Source organism: Sabethes cyaneus, chromosome 2 (assembly GCF_943734655.1).
Source record: "Sabethes cyaneus chromosome 2, idSabCyanKW18_F2, whole genome shotgun sequence".
Classification (NCBI taxonomy): domain Eukaryota; kingdom Metazoa; phylum Arthropoda; class Insecta; order Diptera; family Culicidae; genus Sabethes; species Sabethes cyaneus.
The window spans coordinates 4,029,219-4,047,176 of NC_071354.1; the positions used below are offsets into that span (position 1 = coordinate 4,029,219).

At 39.3% G+C, this 17,958-nt stretch overlaps 2 protein-coding genes across 3 annotated transcripts in view; one reads left to right on the forward strand and one right to left on the reverse strand.

The window, feature by feature from the left end:
* The window catches only part of LOC128737806 (cytochrome b5 reductase 4), an 86,267-nt gene that overhangs the window by 1,130 nt on the left and 67,179 nt on the right, over positions 1–17,958 (forward strand). The window contains exon 1 of one of the 2 annotated variants that reach the window (XM_053832544.1): positions 16,802–16,855. The exons of the other annotated variant lie outside the window; for it this stretch is intronic. The gene's annotated coding sequence lies outside the window, so the exon portion shown is untranslated. Of the gene's footprint in view, positions 1–16,801; positions 16,856–17,958 lie in introns of those variants that run through there. 2 annotated transcript variants of the gene reach the window in all.
* On the reverse strand, positions 197–17,829 carry LOC128737809 (fatty-acid amide hydrolase 2-A). The gene is made up of 6 exons (XM_053832545.1): positions 17,630–17,829; positions 8,606–9,145; positions 8,314–8,533; positions 8,114–8,246; positions 1,219–1,478; positions 197–1,156 (listed from the first exon to the last, which is right to left on the reverse strand). The coding sequence occupies exons 2-6, from the start codon at positions 8,909–8,911 to the stop codon at positions 369–371; spliced, it is 1,707 nt and encodes a 568-aa protein (XP_053688520.1). The 5' UTR covers positions 8,912–9,145; positions 17,630–17,829; the 3' UTR covers positions 197–368.

Consider the following 17,958-nt stretch of genomic DNA (forward strand, 5'->3'; position numbering starts at 1 on the left):
TTTGAATAAAGAGCAGCCGTTGTTCCGATTTCGAAGTAAAACTGTTTTTGTAACCTAAAACTACCTGCCCAAAAAATATCTCTTATTGTTTCTTTCTTTTTATAATTACAAATAGGAGGAAAATTAATCTATCCAATCACAAAAACAACAAATGGTAAAAGTGATAAACTTTGCAAATAAGTGAACCTGATGCGCTTATCCTCTAACACCTTGTATATTTCGTTTTCGCACAATATTAAGCTCTGTTTCTTAATCTATAGAAAACAAATATTCCATTCTAATAGGAAATAAATCGCTTAAGTTTCGTATCCCGTGATACACAGGTGGTATCACTGGTCCCAACAACTTGCGCCACTTGCTGAACGCATTCAGGCCAACACCTCCGGTGCGACCCATCCCCCGAAAACTCGCTCCAGCTCACAAGCTACTGCCAAGCAGAGCCTGTCCTGGTTCACGTTTGCTATCACTTGCAGACCAATTGGGAGACCCTCGCGACCCAGTCCCAGTGGCACGGAGGTGGAGGGCAGACCCAGAACATTTATAATCGCAGTGTAACTGAAGTTGAGTGCCCGAACCAATGGTTCGTTGTGGTACGGGGCGACCGTTGGATGGGTCGGATAGATAAAAACGCCATTATCCCCCAGCATCGTCGTAAGCTCCTGCAGCAATTCATTCCGCTGACTCACCAAATAGTGGTATAGAGGAGTGTCGTACTGAACTCCACTGCGTTCGGTGATTGCCGTCATTATTCCAATAAAGGTATGATTCGATTGTCCCACGAACCACTTGAGCAGTTCAACATAAGGATTGATTTTTCCATCCAAATTGGCCAACTGAGCGTCAAACGTTATTTCTTCCTTTTGTTTCATGTTACCGAACCATATCTGTGCTGACTTTCGCAACTTATCCAGATAAACCTTGCGAACATCTGCTTTAACCGTGGAGCGGAAGTGAGCCATCGCCTTTTCCATCCCATCTCGAATGTCCATATCTACCGGAGACACCAAACTGCCGCCTCCGTCATTGAGTTGATAGAAAAATTTAACCTGTTTCAAATCTACCGGTTCATCCAAGCGCAACTTTTTGGCGTTCTGATCAGCAATAATCTGTAGCATCGGTTTCAAATCCGTAGCATAGCGAGACATTGGTCCAATGACTAAAAATACCACAAATGATTAATGTTTGTTGAAAGATATCCATGTCCAAACTTTATCGAACCTAAAAACATATCCTGCTCTCCGCTGACCGGCTCCGGGTACTGTCCATCGTTCGATACAATGTGTTTCGATGGTTTGTGACCGAAAATCCCGTTGAAGAATGCCGGCATCCGAATGGAACCACCGATGTCCGAACCCAAACCGAACGGCGATCCGGCAGCGGCCTGGATGGCTCCCTCGCCACCGCTGGATCCACCAACTATTCGGTTGGCATCGTAGGGGTTTCGTGTGCGACCGTGCAACGTGTTGACAGTTTCCCACCTACCAATAGAAAAACAATATAGAATGAACAGCTCTTTAACATATTTTATTAAAATTTAATGTGATGAGTAAATAATACTTGTCATATTTTGAAGTTTCGTTAAAATAAAACCTAATCTGTTCTTATATAATACCAAACCGCTCTTCACCGGATTGCTGATAAAGTTATTATTTGCCGTACGAAATTATCATGCTTTGACCTGAATTAATTATTTCACTGGAAATGGTAAGATTCTAAGCTCGGAGGTTCACAGAAAACAAAGCCGCTTCATGTTTGTTTATTTGTTTGCTTGCTCGTCTGTACTTACTGTACATATGTTGATTATCATAGCCTTCGGTGAGCATGAGAATTTGCCTGCCCGGCCCCAAGCGGATCATGATTTCTCGTTAAGTGAAAACATCCGCTGCTTAGAACGAGGAAAGTGAGCTGTATAAGAATGTTTACATATGTTACGAGAAACAACTGTAAACAGTTGATTAATTAGTATTGTCTAGCGCCGGCTCAAGTGAGACTTGGTGTCGGGAGCCGGTAATAAGTTATTTTGATATAGCTTCTAATGTATCAGTATTTTATTTAGTCTGGAAGAATTCTAAGGTAGAAAAGTTCTATGTAAGATTCATCGACGTTTATCGACTGGAGCTGAGCTACTTATCTGATTTACCGTAGGTATTTCTTTTCAGTTGGAATTTAAATTTCATTGGATAATGCAAATAATTCTGACGAGATTAATGATTATGTATCGTGTGAATGCCCAGAAATATTTACAATTAATAATTAAATTTATTGGTAAAAAATTAATGAAACATCATTACTTTAACCTGTTGAGAAATGTAACTTTCTGAGCAGACAAATTCCACAGCTGATCTTCAAAATCCGAATAAAGAAAAAAAAAATTTTATCAACAATATTTATGATTTGATTTTGACCTCAACTTTTACTGATTCGAATGGTAGTGTTCGGTCGATATGTTTGGTATGTCATATCAAAAATCGATTCAGTTTTTTATTTTTAATTTAATAGTTTTCGAACTAAAAAACAGACACTGATAAAGCCTGCAAGTTGCAGGCGAAATACGTATCTAATACGTACTAATAGTGGAAATAAATCGTGAAAGTTTTCCTTAATTTCAATCTTCGTATATCACTATACGCGGTTCAAATAAATGTGTTTTTGAGTTTGTTTCTCAGAGATGGCCAAACTGATTCTTGCACTAGTCTTCGCTATTGGCCTATGGCCTCGAAATTTAGCAAAGGAAATTTACCGATCTTATCGCACAAAATCAACAGCCGTTCGGCTATGGCGCAGGTCTTTCTGTACCTAGGGTGTCACATGCAACAAGGCCGTGAACTATTTCGTGTCGGCATTGTGTTCGAACGGGCTACCGGATGCGAGCAACAAAATCCTACGTATTGGCCTCCATCTTTTTTTGTTTTCAACTAAAGCGGTTCATTTAGAATTGGTCGGCGTTTTGGCGATACCGCCTTCCTTGCAAGCGTCGAAAAAAGTAAAGGAATGTGCACTTCGGCGGCATGTGGGAACCTACAGTACAGTCAATGCAAGTACATCTGACTGGAGGGCTCTATTGTAAAGGCAATTTAGAGAACTTATTAATAAGAAGGCTCCGAGACCAGTGAAAAATTACGCCGCACTGCTTCCGAAATTTATAGAACCGATTCAGAGCGCGCATAGCTGTTCGCCACGGGACATCAAGATCGTCATCTTTCTTTTAACGAAAGGATATCCGCAAAGCCACCTAAAGGTCACCTAACCAACGAACGTTGAACCAAATCGATCATATTCGATAACCGGTTTTTCTTGAACGACATAGTACATGTGCGTTCATAACTATCGACAGTACATACCTTGCCATACCAATTAGACAACCCGCGAGTTGCCCAGAATTACAACCAGCTCTGCCTTCCTCTGTGGAGCTAGGTGTTTTGACCCTTGTAGATGGATAGGGCAGGATACGCTAGGCCTTCAATTAGGTCGCGACCACGGAAAGCCACCAAGCAATGTAGAGGGAAATAAGCTTTGAGGAGAAAAAAGCGCCAGACGCTAGACAGAGATCGTGAAGCGCTAGAACAACTATTCCGAGCTAAGGACATGCCTAAGCTCTGAAAAGGGGAACCAATCGCACAAAGGACACACGCCGAAACCAGCTATAAGAACGAGGAAAAAAACCTGGTCGCAAACAAGCGCGAAGTGGTCGACAAGCTCATCGAGAAGATCTTCGATGAGCTTTTCAAAGGTGATATGACAAAGGACGCGGAACGGAAGTTAACCTAGGAGCGCCTATAAAAGATAACAGCGTCCCGGTTCTTGATCTCAAGGCGATCAGGCAAGACAGCGGTCAGCTGTAGAATAATAGTGTCACCGGAAACGACCGAATCCCGACCTACAAAAATAGCAAAGAACAACTAGCAACGGCATATCATTGGATAATTTCAAGGAGAAACTACCGAAGGAGTGGATGGAAGGTGTGGTATTTGCTATCTATAAAAAGGGCGAAAGGCTCAATTACTGTAATTATCGCAGAATTACGTTGATCAACGCCACCTACAAGAAGAATGCCACATTTTGTTACGTCTCTCCAACATTTTGTTACGTCGTCTATCCCCAATAGCAAGATATTTTGTAGGGCAATATACTGATGGGCTTTATGGGGCCCCGTACTATTACGAATCAAATTTTTACTCTCCGACGAATCCGCCAGAAATGTCAGGAGTACAACGTGCCACAAATTTTATTTTCATTAATTTCAAAGCAGCGTACGATACTGTCGTGCTATGGTAGATAAGGTATGAGAACGGTTTTCCGGACAAAATGATACGGCTGATCAAGGCTAACAAGGGATAGAAATTCAATCTTCAAAATGAGCAAAATGACTCATGATTTCCGGGTTTTAGCAAATGTTTTATGAAAATACATCATGAATAATAGTCATGATATCACGAACTTTTTGCGGTACAACTCAACACAAGATCATGAATTATTATTCATGATTTTGAGCTGCCTGATATGGCAGTTCAGTCATGATTTCACAGCAATTCAAACTTTATGATTTCATGATTTTATTCATGGTATCGGAATCAGATTTCTTTCCGCGATAGAGCGTGTGATGTGCTATGTGCTTATTTCGGGTGCACTCTCCAGCCCTTTGTAATTGCGCAAATTGTTGCATTAAGACTTATTTAACACCGCTGTTGAAGGTGTGATCCGGCGAGCGGTTATCGACAAGAGAGGAACGATCTTCGGCAAAAGTAACCAACTCCTAGCCTTCGTAGACGACCTTGACATTATGATACTATGGTCGATGAAGCAAAAATTCAAGACAAAAATCAATACCTCGAAAACTATTTTATCTGTTGGTTTAATTAGTCACTAGGGTGGTTCACTTTTGCTCGTTATAAAAATTTTAATTTTTTATTCTTATGATATAGAGCAATATTTCCCAACACAAAGTTGTAGATAATTTATTTTGCAGAAACTTTGCTGAAAAAATGAAAATTGTATCTCGTCTGTGTACCGCTATATAACGATTTTTCTAGATTGTGTCAGGGTGGGTCTTAAAAATAAGTTTATTTGCTCTAACATTTTTATTTGAAAACCAATTTGGAAACTGAGTACGGATGTCTTTTCGGGTACAAAATGATGCCAATGATGGAGCTACTAGGCAGTTGCTATCTACTGTCTGAAGGAATTTATAGAAGTTTTTGTTCCAAAATATTACAGTTTTCCATGACATCTCACACTACTGTTGGCACATATTTTCAAAATCAGAATCTACAAATCCATGTAATGACTTTTTTTCACACTTTTCCTGTTCTGTAGAAAAACACATTAAAAAAGTGAGAATTTTTACAATTATATAAGGAACTAGCTGACCCGACAAACTTCGTATTGCCACAAATTAAACTGTGTTGTACATAAATCGTGAATCTCGGATGACCTTTGTCACAATCTTGAGTTTTGCAAATTTATGGGGAGTTCATGGGTGTTTTAATGTACAAATTTTCCTCACAGTAAAGTAGAAAACAACTTACCCCATCGCTCAGCCTGATAAAATAAAACGGATAGCATAGGATAACAGAATACCATTTCGCGAAAAACCTTTCGCGGGATGTACCATTTCACGGAAAATCTTCTCGTAGAAAGTACTATTTCGCAGGGATGACCCAACTGAAGGAAAGTAATAGAGGTCAGTAGATCTAGGAAAATAAATGAACCTAGATAGGACTAATGTTACTATTGATAGTTTTTAGTGGTCTTGTTATTGATTAATGTTTTATGAAAGAGTCTAACAATTCTCGAGTTGCGCAAAAATTTCTGTTTTATTTGTATGAGAGTCGTTATCCCCCTACCACAGGGGTGAGGGGTCTCAAATCATCACTAAAAAAATTCATGCCTCCAAAACTCCCCACATGCCAAATTTGGTTCCATTTGCTAGATTAGTTCTCGAATTATGAGGAAATTTGTATTTCATTTGTTTGCCCCCCCCCCTTCTGAAGCGGGAGAGGTTTCAATTCACCATAGAAAATATTCTTGTCTCCAAAAACACCCACATGTCATATTTTGCTCCATTTGCTTGATTAGTACTCGAGTTATGAGGAAATTTGTATGGAAGCCCACCCTCTTAAAACGGAGAGGGGTCATTAATTTGTGTTTCATTTGTATGGAAACCCCCCCCCCCCTCTTACTGGGGGGAGGGGTCTCTAACCATCATAAGAACCTTCCCTGGTCCCAAAAACCCCTACATGCAAATTTTCACGCCAATCGGTTCAGTAGTTTTCGATTCTATAAGGAACATAGGGACAGACAGACAGAAATCCATTTTTATAGGTATAGATTTCACGCCAACTCGTCTATGGGTTGGCTGAACCCTCTCAGAATTCAATGAAATTTTGTGTGCGGAAAGAGTTGATGTAAATAAGCAACTTTGCATACTTAGTTTTTCCAAAATTGCCCGCCCTTACACAATCTAGAAAAATCGTGATATAGCGATACACAGACGAGATACATTTTTCTTTTCTTCAGCAAAGTTTCTGCAAAAAAAAATTATCTATAACTTTGTGATCGCGGACAAACGGTAAGCAGATAATGGCACTACCAACACTACTTGGAGAAATTCCCATCGTGGATCTGGCAAAAGTTGGGAAAGTACGGTGAGCCAGCCACGTCGCAAGGATGCCGAACGACTGTGCAAAACCCCACTGGCACCAGTAATAAAGGACCCAACATGCTAGATGGCTCGACCACGTTAAAGCCGACTTGCGTGTGTCGAGACGCTCAACGAATTGGCGACGAATAGCCCAGGACCGAGAATCAGTGGAGAGAAATTGTTGATACAGCAGACCCTCCCCGATTCTATGCTGCTAGAAATAAGAAGTTAGAATACTCTGTACTGCTAGAAATAAGAAGTTGGAATAAGAAGAACCCTGACATAGATGAGACACAAAAACGACTGAAAAGGGAGTGATTCCAGAAAGGTGAAGATGTCGGAATTCAACCACGCAAAATAAACAGTGTGTGTAGAATTCCATTATTGTATTGTGGATAGCTTTGATCGCTGCCGCACGCGATTTTTTAAAGTCGTCCAGTCCAGTGTTTTCTTGGACAGGTCGCAAAAAGAGTAACGTATTCTGGCAGTATTCTGGTTCGAAGCTTGCTATTTCGCATTACCGTATAGCTATTTTTTCTGTTTAGTAGTTACCTGTGCCGAGTTTAGTGTTGATATCTTAATCGGGATTCAGGAAGTGGTCTTTGTCGTGAGAGTACGACAGATCCCGCCAGCTGAACTTATTCTGTACATAGGGAAAGATCATTTGCCGAAGTGGAGCCAGTAGTTGAGTCAATACCGCTATGCAAATTATAGTTTAGAATTACAAGTTGTTTCGATAGATTTTCCTCAGCAATCAATCGACTAAGAGCGCTTGTGCACTGTACCGAAATGCTTTTGCCATTGAAAATTATCCATCCCATTCAGTGAGTTTGATGGAAACCAGTCCTACTATTAGAAAATACGAATTTTCTTTTAGCTTTATTTAATTTTAACCGTCTCTCCCAGTCGAGATTCGAATAGGTGACACCTGCTTTGTTAGACCAGGCTTGTCATACCTCGAGGCCAACTGGGAGGCCAGGACAAAGCATGATTTTCAAACATATGTGCCCTGACTACTGGTAAAGTCTGGGTGTGCCATTAATCAGAAATACTCTGTCATTCGTAGTCACTTTCAAAATATGGCTAAAAACATTCTTAATCTGAACAATTCGACCACTAACGAAGAGGACGAAATACCGAATTGCATAAGGTATTTAGAGAGCTAAGAAACACTAACATCAAATCCTTTTCATCGCAGTACAGTGACAGCTTAGAATATAGAATAGCTAACTGGGAAAAATTAATAACAATTTCAAAAACCCATTGCACTTTTAGAAATATGCCGAAAAATGCACTATAAACCGTTGCTGATTTAAAAATTCTCAGCACGAAATAATCCTCAAGTTTGTCAAATTTCACACTTTAGGAACGCTAATTTAAAATGAATTGATTAAAAACACATTTAAAATTGATTTTTTGCATAAATTTTCTCACCAAGTGTGGGATTAAATGTTCAAATGTTTAAACACTCACCACATGCAACACTCGGGAACATTGGTCAGGGCAAACGGAATCGCCCCGGCTTTGCGCATTAGTGCCATTGCGTGCGAATCACAGTCGCCACGAATTAGCCTCCGCTTCCAAATGCCAGCAGTATGCAGGAGATCTACGAATAAACACCAATAGTTTGTAGCTAGCGATCGAAGCATTGGAAATGACTATTAAACACTTACCTTTAACTTTAATGCAGTCTTTGGTAGAAATGGGAACACCCAGGAATGGTTTCTCACTGGCTAGCTGCTCGACGGTCAGCGTTCCGGAAGCGATTAACTTGTCGGCTTTTTCGGCATCCTTCAGGGCTTCCTGGTAGCGCTGATCGACCACTATATTAAACTGCGGGTTAAGCTCCTCGCAGCGAGCGATGAATGCTTCCATTACCTCGACACTGGTGAGCTGCGCGAAGAAAGGTGCTTCGTTACTATCACAGTTAAGGAAATGACAGTTTACTTTCACGTATGTAATTACCTTTCGTGTGCGGATTTTCAGTGCCAGTGAAGTGGCCGACTCCATTAGGATCAAGTTCCGAATGGGGGGCATTTTCGGGCCATGTTCGCCGTAAATTAACTTCAAGAACCATCGCACTAGCAGCACCAGAAACTTGTGGAACACGTTCACGACGGTTTTCGTCAGAGACTGAGGCTTCTTCTTGTCCATGAACTTACCGCCGCTTTGCTGCTGATTGGAGTCCATCTTTCCAACCCGATTGGCACATGCATTCAAGCTTTTCAGAACAGATTTTGTTTTTGCCTTTAGCCGCTCCCGCAATTTCATCGGCCCTGCCAGAGTCGATTGAAGGCCTGTTTACTTCCGGAGGGGGGTGGATCGAATGCGTGTTCAAACCGAAAACAGTTCCTCCACTCTGATCGGTGGATAACATACGACTACTAGCAGTAAGGCCACTACGGTTGCTCTAACTTTAGCCCCCGGTCCGGTGGTGTACGATGAGTTCCTCGATGAGAAAAAGTAAATTCTCTCACCTTCTCACGCTGCGCTGGATGGACGACGCTGTTTGTACGTGGTAAATGGAATAGAAATGACAACAAAGAACGATATATGAGTAATGGAATGGAAATCACATTTCTGTACTTTAACCCGGACACAGGCGACATATTTTGCACATGAAATACTGCTTCTTTTTTTGAAAAATCAGGTTGACCACAGAAAAACAAATGTTGCGCGTTCTTTTGTTCAAACAAACCAACCGCGTTTTGACAAGGCAAACAAGTACCTAGATAATAATTAAACCAGTTGTGAGTTGTGACGTCCAGGGAAACCAGCGGTCATGTACATGGGTATATGAACTCAAATGTGACCTCCATTTCGCAATTAACGACGAGCGCAAATCATGCGAACAAGTTCCACTGACAAAACAATCGACTAACTCCATTTTCGTGACTGATTCTAATCCAGTTGATCTCCTCCCGGACAAAGAAGACTCTCAGTGGTGGACTGCGATGGTCGCTAATTAGTAAAACGATAGATCGTTTAAATATGTAGGTACAATAGCGGCCGCTCGGTACACGAACGGTAAATAATAAAACATTCACTGCGCCTCGTGCAGAGGATATATTTTGCAGTAATGGCATGCATGAAACATTCACGCAGAAGTGCATTCTGTTTTTGTATGCATGTTGTGCGGTGGCAGTTTACCTATGTACTAACTAATTAATAAAGTTTGATTAGCATGCTTGTTTGACTACACAAGATTAACTTTGACTTTCAAGTAAAATTGTCAAAGCGATTTTTTAAAAACTGCTATATAAATTTCCAACTGGCTTATTGATTGACAATAAAAACGTGAGAAACTTGTTTGAACCGGAGCACCTTTCAACTACATAAAAAATTTGTCGAAAAAAAAATGCACAGATGTTAAAAGCCGGACACAACAGATAATGAGCGCAAGCTGAAAATCCCAGTTCGTCATTCATAACACAACAAAGTGATACCGATCACTGACGACGCGATAAGATAGCGTTATATTTCTGGAACTTGCAGAGAGTAAAACTAATTGTGCCTCACTAATTTAGTCGGCAACATTTCTGGGAACAGGAAAAAAAAGCTACGTGTTGCATGCAATCGGTAGATTAGTGCCTATCAATTTGCAAAATAATTCAGATTAGATTTCCTTTTTTGGAAAACAGGTTTATCGTGCATATTAGTACGATATTAGTATCGACCAATGGTGTTGCTCAACTCTTCTACACGAGCGAGTGGTACGTGCAGATTCTGTAACATCAGGATTAGTTTGGTTTCGCAAATTAGGTTACCCAAATAGAATCAGCGAAACAAAATTATAAGTGTGTGATTCAGGCTCGTTTTTTATAGAAAATATAAGAAGATGAGTACAGTAGGATTCCGGTTTTAGCACGACCCGATTCTGGGAACAAAAGTATTCATTCCCAAATTTGCTTAAATATTAATCAATTAGTCAGTTTTCGAATACATTCTGTAAATGACGATAAAATGATGACGTCAATGAAAGAAATATAAAAAATTAAAAAAATAACAAATTTTAGTTGTAAAAGTGGTTTCAAAAGATTTGCGACAGCTTTTGTCGGGCAATCGTTTACAATCGTGAAAAAACAAACAACAAAAATGTTGAGCAGAGCTAGTAATCGGCAACAATCATAATCTTTTTCAACTGCCAGAAACAGTTTCAGGTCATTAACATACACTAGGTAGCCAACTGGAAGACGATATTGTTGAAAAACAGCGCGAAAAGCAGCGGTCCCATATTGCTGCCTTGCGGGACTCCAGAAACATTCGTAAATTGACGTATCATTGTATCATCTGTGGAGATTCACCGAGCCGGGAAAGCTAACGCAATAATATTGCATGTTCAATTCGATTAAAAACTGCATTCAAGTCTGTGTAAAATACATCAACTTATTACTTGTTTTCCATTGACATTTGACATTTTCAGCTGACGTTTCGAAGATCTATGTTCTATCTATCTGTATCTATCTATTCTCTTTCACCTCCCACGGTAATGCAAATGCACTTTAAAACACCAGCTTTGCATGAATCGGTTGCTAGCGTCATTATCTAGCTAAAAACGTGAGGAATCTTTACTTTACCGACAATGCAGCCTCTAGCCATGGCAAATTAAAAGAAATTATGGCGCGTAATGACACCCCTTGTCCAAGACAAAATTATAACCAGTCTCCGCACTTCATGGTTCTCGAGACTGAAATTGGTTAAAAAGCAATAAAAATACGATAAGAGACTAAAAACACCGACACTTAAACACGATCATTAACCCATTTCCTCCCAGCGTTGCGAAAACGCAACGCACTTTCATTCGTTTCTAGAGAAGGCCCGGTTGAAGATATCGACTTGGACCCTGAGAATCAAACAAAGATTGGAAAAAAATCTAATCGACCTGTTTTTGCTCAAAGGTCAGATGTTACATGTGACATAATTACAGCTGTGACAAAACAACAGGTTTTGCTATTTTTTAGACAGTTAAGGAAAAATGCTCATAAAACTAGATTTTACCACTATTAACACCTAACCTATCAATCAGTGTTAGTAAGAATCGGATGCTTGCCAAAAAAAACTTTGTTTGATAATTTTGATTATTTTTGAAATTTTCAGATAAGTTTGAAGCTTTGCGTTGCGAAAACGCAACGCTAGGAAGTAACGATATTCAAAATTTGCAACGAGAATGTTTGTTTTCGTTCGTTCGCTGCGATGTTTCATTTGATGTCGTTGCTTTTTAGTAAACAAATGAATGTAAATCTTATCTTTTGCTTATTTAAAATATCCCGGAAACATTATAAAAGTTTTACATAGAACTACATAAAACTACATAGAAGCATAGCATAACATAACATAGAATTCGCTGCTTCAAACACTGACGGCAGATGGAGAAGCCGTTGTGTGCGTAATAAAATTGTTAAAGTACCTTTGCCTCCGGAATATCTGGAGGAATTGAGTGATGGCAGCGACAGTTTTATGGACCCAAATTTAATGTTACAACCTTTCCGGAACGTGTGGTAGGCATTTAATCATCTGCGATGACATGCATTTAGCATTCAAACTGCATACTATGCGACTAGTACAAAGATGGTCTCCAACCCAAATGTTTCGATATCTATCATAAAACATAACATGTAATACTCTAAGTCGTTCATTTAATCTTTATTAATACTCAAAATCACAAAAAAAAATCCCAAATATGATTTAACGGTAAAAAAGTATGAAGCATTTATATGCATAATAATGAAGGTATGCAAAAACGGTATACCCTTAATGCCCAGCGTTGCGTTTTCGCAACGTAGCGTTACGGGACACAGGGTCAAAATTAAAAATACATGTCAGCGGTTTTTTCTTAGTTGACCTAAAAGAGAATTTTCCTGAAAGTTTCAACTTTCTATCCCTGCTGGGAAAAGTGTGGGGCTTAATGGGTTAAGCAGACTGAGTCAGCGATACTTAAAAAAAAACGAAGTGTGGAATATATCGAAACCACCTAAACGATATCACAATACATAGTTCAAAATAGTTTTTTTGTTCGATTAATAGTCACATTAACAGATTGTGTCATTCATGACTTAAAAACTTCATGACTTCAAAATACTAATCGCAGTGACAATGTCCATAAAAACGAAAGCCAAACAATTACTGATTACTGATATTACTGATGTTAACTTTGTAGTTTTCCACCAACTTGGAAAATTCTGTGAAAAATGTTTTCAAAAAAAAAATTTCTGGATTACTGAGCAAATTTACAACAAATATTTACTCTACAATGCTGGATTCCTGAGGTATAGAATTTTGAAGCCGGCGAATGCTCAGTAAAATCGAACTTTTCTGGCATAACTCAGAAACAAGAAAAAACACTATCGTGAAATATTTATCATTAAGAAATTCATAATTCACGATGATGATAAAATTCACGATAAACAAGAAAAATAGCGTAGACGCTCCATTAATGGCGTAGCTAGGCACAATGGAATTCCTCTTTCCCTATTGTCTGACACATATGCTTAAATTAATGTTTGTGGGATATTAATTTATCAAACACAACGCAATTTTTAACTAGGTAAGACAGTTACCTGGAAATTAAGTAAAATGAAACTAATCCAATTTAATTCTACTATGTATATTTTACTCTTGACACAGTATTCTACTAAGACATTCCAAAAACTTCAGTCAATACAATTACGTCTATTTTAAGAGTAATTCTATTAGGAAAAAAATAAATTTGCCAGTTCACTTAGATTGTACCAATAGTTGCGCTTATGTTCCTTTAATTGAACCTGTTGTCCTTATAATTGTATTATAGAGACCTTTTCGTTCCATTCCTTTGGGTCAGTTTTGTAAGCAATTTTGGTTTTGTTTTCTGTTGTCGGAGCAGTTGTGGTTTGAACTCTTTCGATCCATATTTTGGCTAACCAGGAGCGCAGAGTTGTAGTCTTTTTGCTAACTAAAAAAGTGGGGTAGCGCAACTGTAGAGATAAGTGTCTTCCAGCTGCGCCTAAAGTGGTGTTATATTGTGGAAAATGAGTGTACCCCATTAGGCATACGGATGATAGGCACAAAGACAAGGCACAAGGTTAGTCATAATGGACAATAGGCATAATGGATGTTAGGCATAATAGACAATAGGCATAATAGACGATAGGAATGATAGAAAATGCACGTGAGGAAAGCGTAATGCATGATAAGCATAATAGACATTAGGCGATCTGCCGTAAGCTTGCAAGCAGTCTAATTGACGCAGTTTAAAAATGCATTGCATATAGGGTGTGCCAGATTACATACTAATGACCGAAACACAAATGGCAGAAACTCAACTGGACGAAATTACAAAATGGTGTAGTAAATCTAATGGCCGAATATCATAGAAAATATTCACACCCTTCGATCTGTTCAAATGTTGGGTATAGTTACTATCCTTACTCGCTACCGCTCGTTCGTACTCAGCTAAGAGTAGTGTTGCGAAGCCCACACTCGTGTGGTCTAATTTTCTCACACACGCGTGCCTATCATAACGAACCCACCAGCATAAGCATCCCTTTAAAACTCCCGCTCTTATTTCTTCATGCACTGGAACGAATTTTTGCGAGTGTATGTTTAGCTAACAGCTACAGCCGTCGCTCATCGTTCGTCGTTGCAGCCCGATCTGCCAATACTGATTACTCACGACGGCTCGTACTCCCGCCCGTGAGTAGAATCGAGGGCGATGAAGAAGAAGGAGAAAAACTAATGCAAAATTTGTATTGTATGTGTTTGTATTGCGCCACTAGCCTCACGGACAGCTTATTCCCCACGTATTTTTTTACTCGGGAATAAGCTATGCAGTAAGACGATGTGAGGATGTGCGTGCGCGAGTGTGTGGGTAGCAGAATGTCTGCACACAGCACCGGCGGCTGTTTCTTTTACGCCTGCGTGTGCGGCATAAGCGTTGAATGCTATGTTTCTCATACTCTTTCGCGTGTGAGTAGGCATGCTTAACGAGTCGCAACATTGGCTAAGGGATAACCCCTACTAGTCAGTAAACGTAGAAAAATACATGCACCAATAGAGGTACCAATTTCGGCCTTCTGTGAAAGTTGTTGAAATTCGGTAATTTGGATTTGGGATATTTGTTATTTAGCCATTCGGTACAAACTCGGTTCAATTCGAGGGCTATGGAAAACTAGCCAGAGTTAGCAGACCTAGGAAACCGAATAAACCTAAACAGATGTAATTTCTACGGTTGGCTGTCCCCGTAGTGGCCGGCACTTCCGACGGCGGGCCATCGGCAAGCCTCGCGACCTGCGTCCGTCTCAACCTGAATCGTCTATAAAGAGTCATAAAAAATTTTCACGAAGTTATACAAAAACGTCGTTACGCCACATATTTGCCCTTATGTTTAGACCGATGTTTTTATGTAAAACGACGTTATTCCAACGCCTAACGTCCATTATGCCTATCGTCCATTATGACTATCATCAATTATACCTATCGTCCGTTATGCCTAATGTCCGTATGCCTATCGTCCGTATGCCTAACACATTGTCCTTAGGTTCTGTTTTGGCCCGTGATAAAATTCTGTGGACAAACGGTCCAAACCTTTACCCTAACTTTAAAAAAATCCTGTTGGACCCTGAGTTGTGGAATTCACCAGGATCGACGTGGGGCGGATTTCGGGGATATAACTTAGCGAAACACTTCACCTTTATCTTTTCATTTATTGAGTGAGTTTCTACACGTTCGTGCGCAACGGTGGTATATTTCGAATGAATTCATTTTTTTTGTTACAGTATAGAACGAATATGGTCGTATGCGTTAAGTTTGGGGAAATTTCCCATTCGGTACTAGGGGGTTCGGCCGTTAGGCAGAAATATCGAGTCCGAACAATTCTCTTTTCCCAAAAAATTTAAGTGGAAACTTTTTTTAATTTCCTTAAAAAAATGTAAACATTTGAATGAAAATTGTTTAAAAAATTATTCGCATATTATAATTTTTAAAAAAATAATAGTTTGAAAGCCTTAGATGAAATTTATAAGAAAATTTTTAATTTTAAAAATACTGTATGTTGTTAATTAAATATTTCCATATGAAACAGAAGGGCAGAATGTTTCATAAAAATTTAAATTATATTGATAAAAGTTTTTTTCGGAAAAGATCCTATAATTTTGCCAAAAAAATGAATTTAAATACATGTAGATTTTTCAACCTAAGAATTCGAAATCATTTAATGTACCGCAATGAGTAGGTTCAAAACAATTGTATATCGAAAAGACCTAATCTGTCTAAGTTTGTGCCCTCATTTGCACATAGGCCCTTTTCACATGTTGTGCGAGTATTATGTATATTTGAAGCTACTTACTTTTATCCATAAGTATTTAATTTCACCCAGAAATGCTCTTTGTTGTTATATTTTAAAACAAATTTCCATACAAATTGATACCCGAATTTCAATATGAATTTATTTTCACTCGTTTCTCGAAATCGAGAAAAAGTTGACCCACCTATGACTTGCATGTTTTAATTAGCATACTCTCAGTTTCTATACCTTAAAGGTGGCTCTAACTAGTTTCATTCTATGATATGTACAATTGTTTCAACATGTTCATGTGTTTGCACAGGTCAACCGTGTAATTGTACATTCCAAAACTTAGCCGGATTACACAGTTCATGTATTGGAGAAAAAATACCCCTTTACCTTGCGATGAATATCACTAACCACACCATTTAATTATTATTTCCTCTCTAAGTCGGTCGCTCTAATAACGTGTTTCTATTGCATTCGCTGGAGTAGTATAATTTCAGTGGCGCTCGGAGACTCTCTACCACCCACTCAGTGACTCAGTTTAAACAGTGGTTCGAAAAAAGGCGAGTAAAAATATTCACACTTTTTTTGTCGTTCGTTATGTATACCTTCCACTCCGGTGTGCTCGTTTTGATACAGTTCTTAGCTAAGTATTAATTCCTTAATCATCGTCGCACCACGGGTGTCAGCTCGCCCGCCATATTCATTTATCAGCAAATGAATTTATCAGTGTCCGGCTCCCATATGCCGGTGGTGGTGGGTGAGTGGGTGGTGAAATGCACCAGTGAGTGCTTTCCATTAGTTTATGTATTTCTACGCGTTTTTGATTGTGTTTGCTAGCCGGGGGTGACATCATATCACCCTTAGATATTTACTATTGTAGAATGGTTAAAGCGAAACTTACGTCGTAGAGAAGAAGTTCCACTGTGAGCAAAGCTGCAAACCAGTTACAGGTGTGTGTATTTATGTCAAAAGTGATTATGCTTAGTCCACGATAAGATAAGAACCACAAAAAATATCTAATCTGGAATAATGATTTATTGATACGAAAGTTGCAACAATTATGTAACCCTGTCAATGCTGTGTTATTGATGAATATATATTCCCATTCAGTAGTTGCTACAAAAAAGAATCACTCAAGCATCAATGTGATCATCTAGCTAGAGAATGACTTAGTTTTTGTTTATCCCGCTTAAACTTTCTCACTACCATAGCAATACTACTCTATGGTGTATCGCATGCAAAGAATAACTCATCTCAAGGTCTCTGCTAAATTCAAGCTATCTTGATCATCGAGAGTCAACAAACTGTGTCATATTTGTGAATAATTTAACATAAATTCGCAATTTTTTTTTTGTTCCCTGTTTCTTGTCTAGATTTCCATACCGCCTGTTGCACACCATATATCTGACACGCTTATACCATTATATCTACGCTACGTTACCCCCATCAAGTCTGTCTAGTGAGCACTAACCAACCGAGAAATAAAGCAATTTCGCTGAATACAGCCGTGTGTCTGTAGATACGTCTTGAAATTACAGCATTATTCGAAGAATATCTGTCCAACTGGGAGAGGTCATCTGGAGTTCAGACTCTTTATCAATTTTTAGCACAATTGAAATATTCGCCCTCATTAGTGTGGCACTTAATCGAGCTTCTACTGCCATTTTTAATACTGATAAAAACTTGCTTGTTGAAATGCTTTGTTCAATATTCTAAGCACTTACATGCACTGCAAAACTGCAACGAAAACTACACTTCACCTCTCTGAACCCAGACAGGTACCGAAACCGGCCGCACAAGCCGCGTAGGAAAATCCCGATGTATCGGCAGGTCGCGCAAAAATTCCGAAAATATACACCGCTCGACTGAAGCAACCGACGGACGATGGAACGATGATTGCTACTTTGACACACTGTTGTTACTCTCCGTTTAAGTCGCAATTCACTCAGCAGGGGTAAAAGGTATACAAACAAAAAGCGAGAATAAACTTCACCGACTGACCGAATGAACCAAATTGCCTCGGTGCTGTCATTTCTGCTTCAACTGACATCAG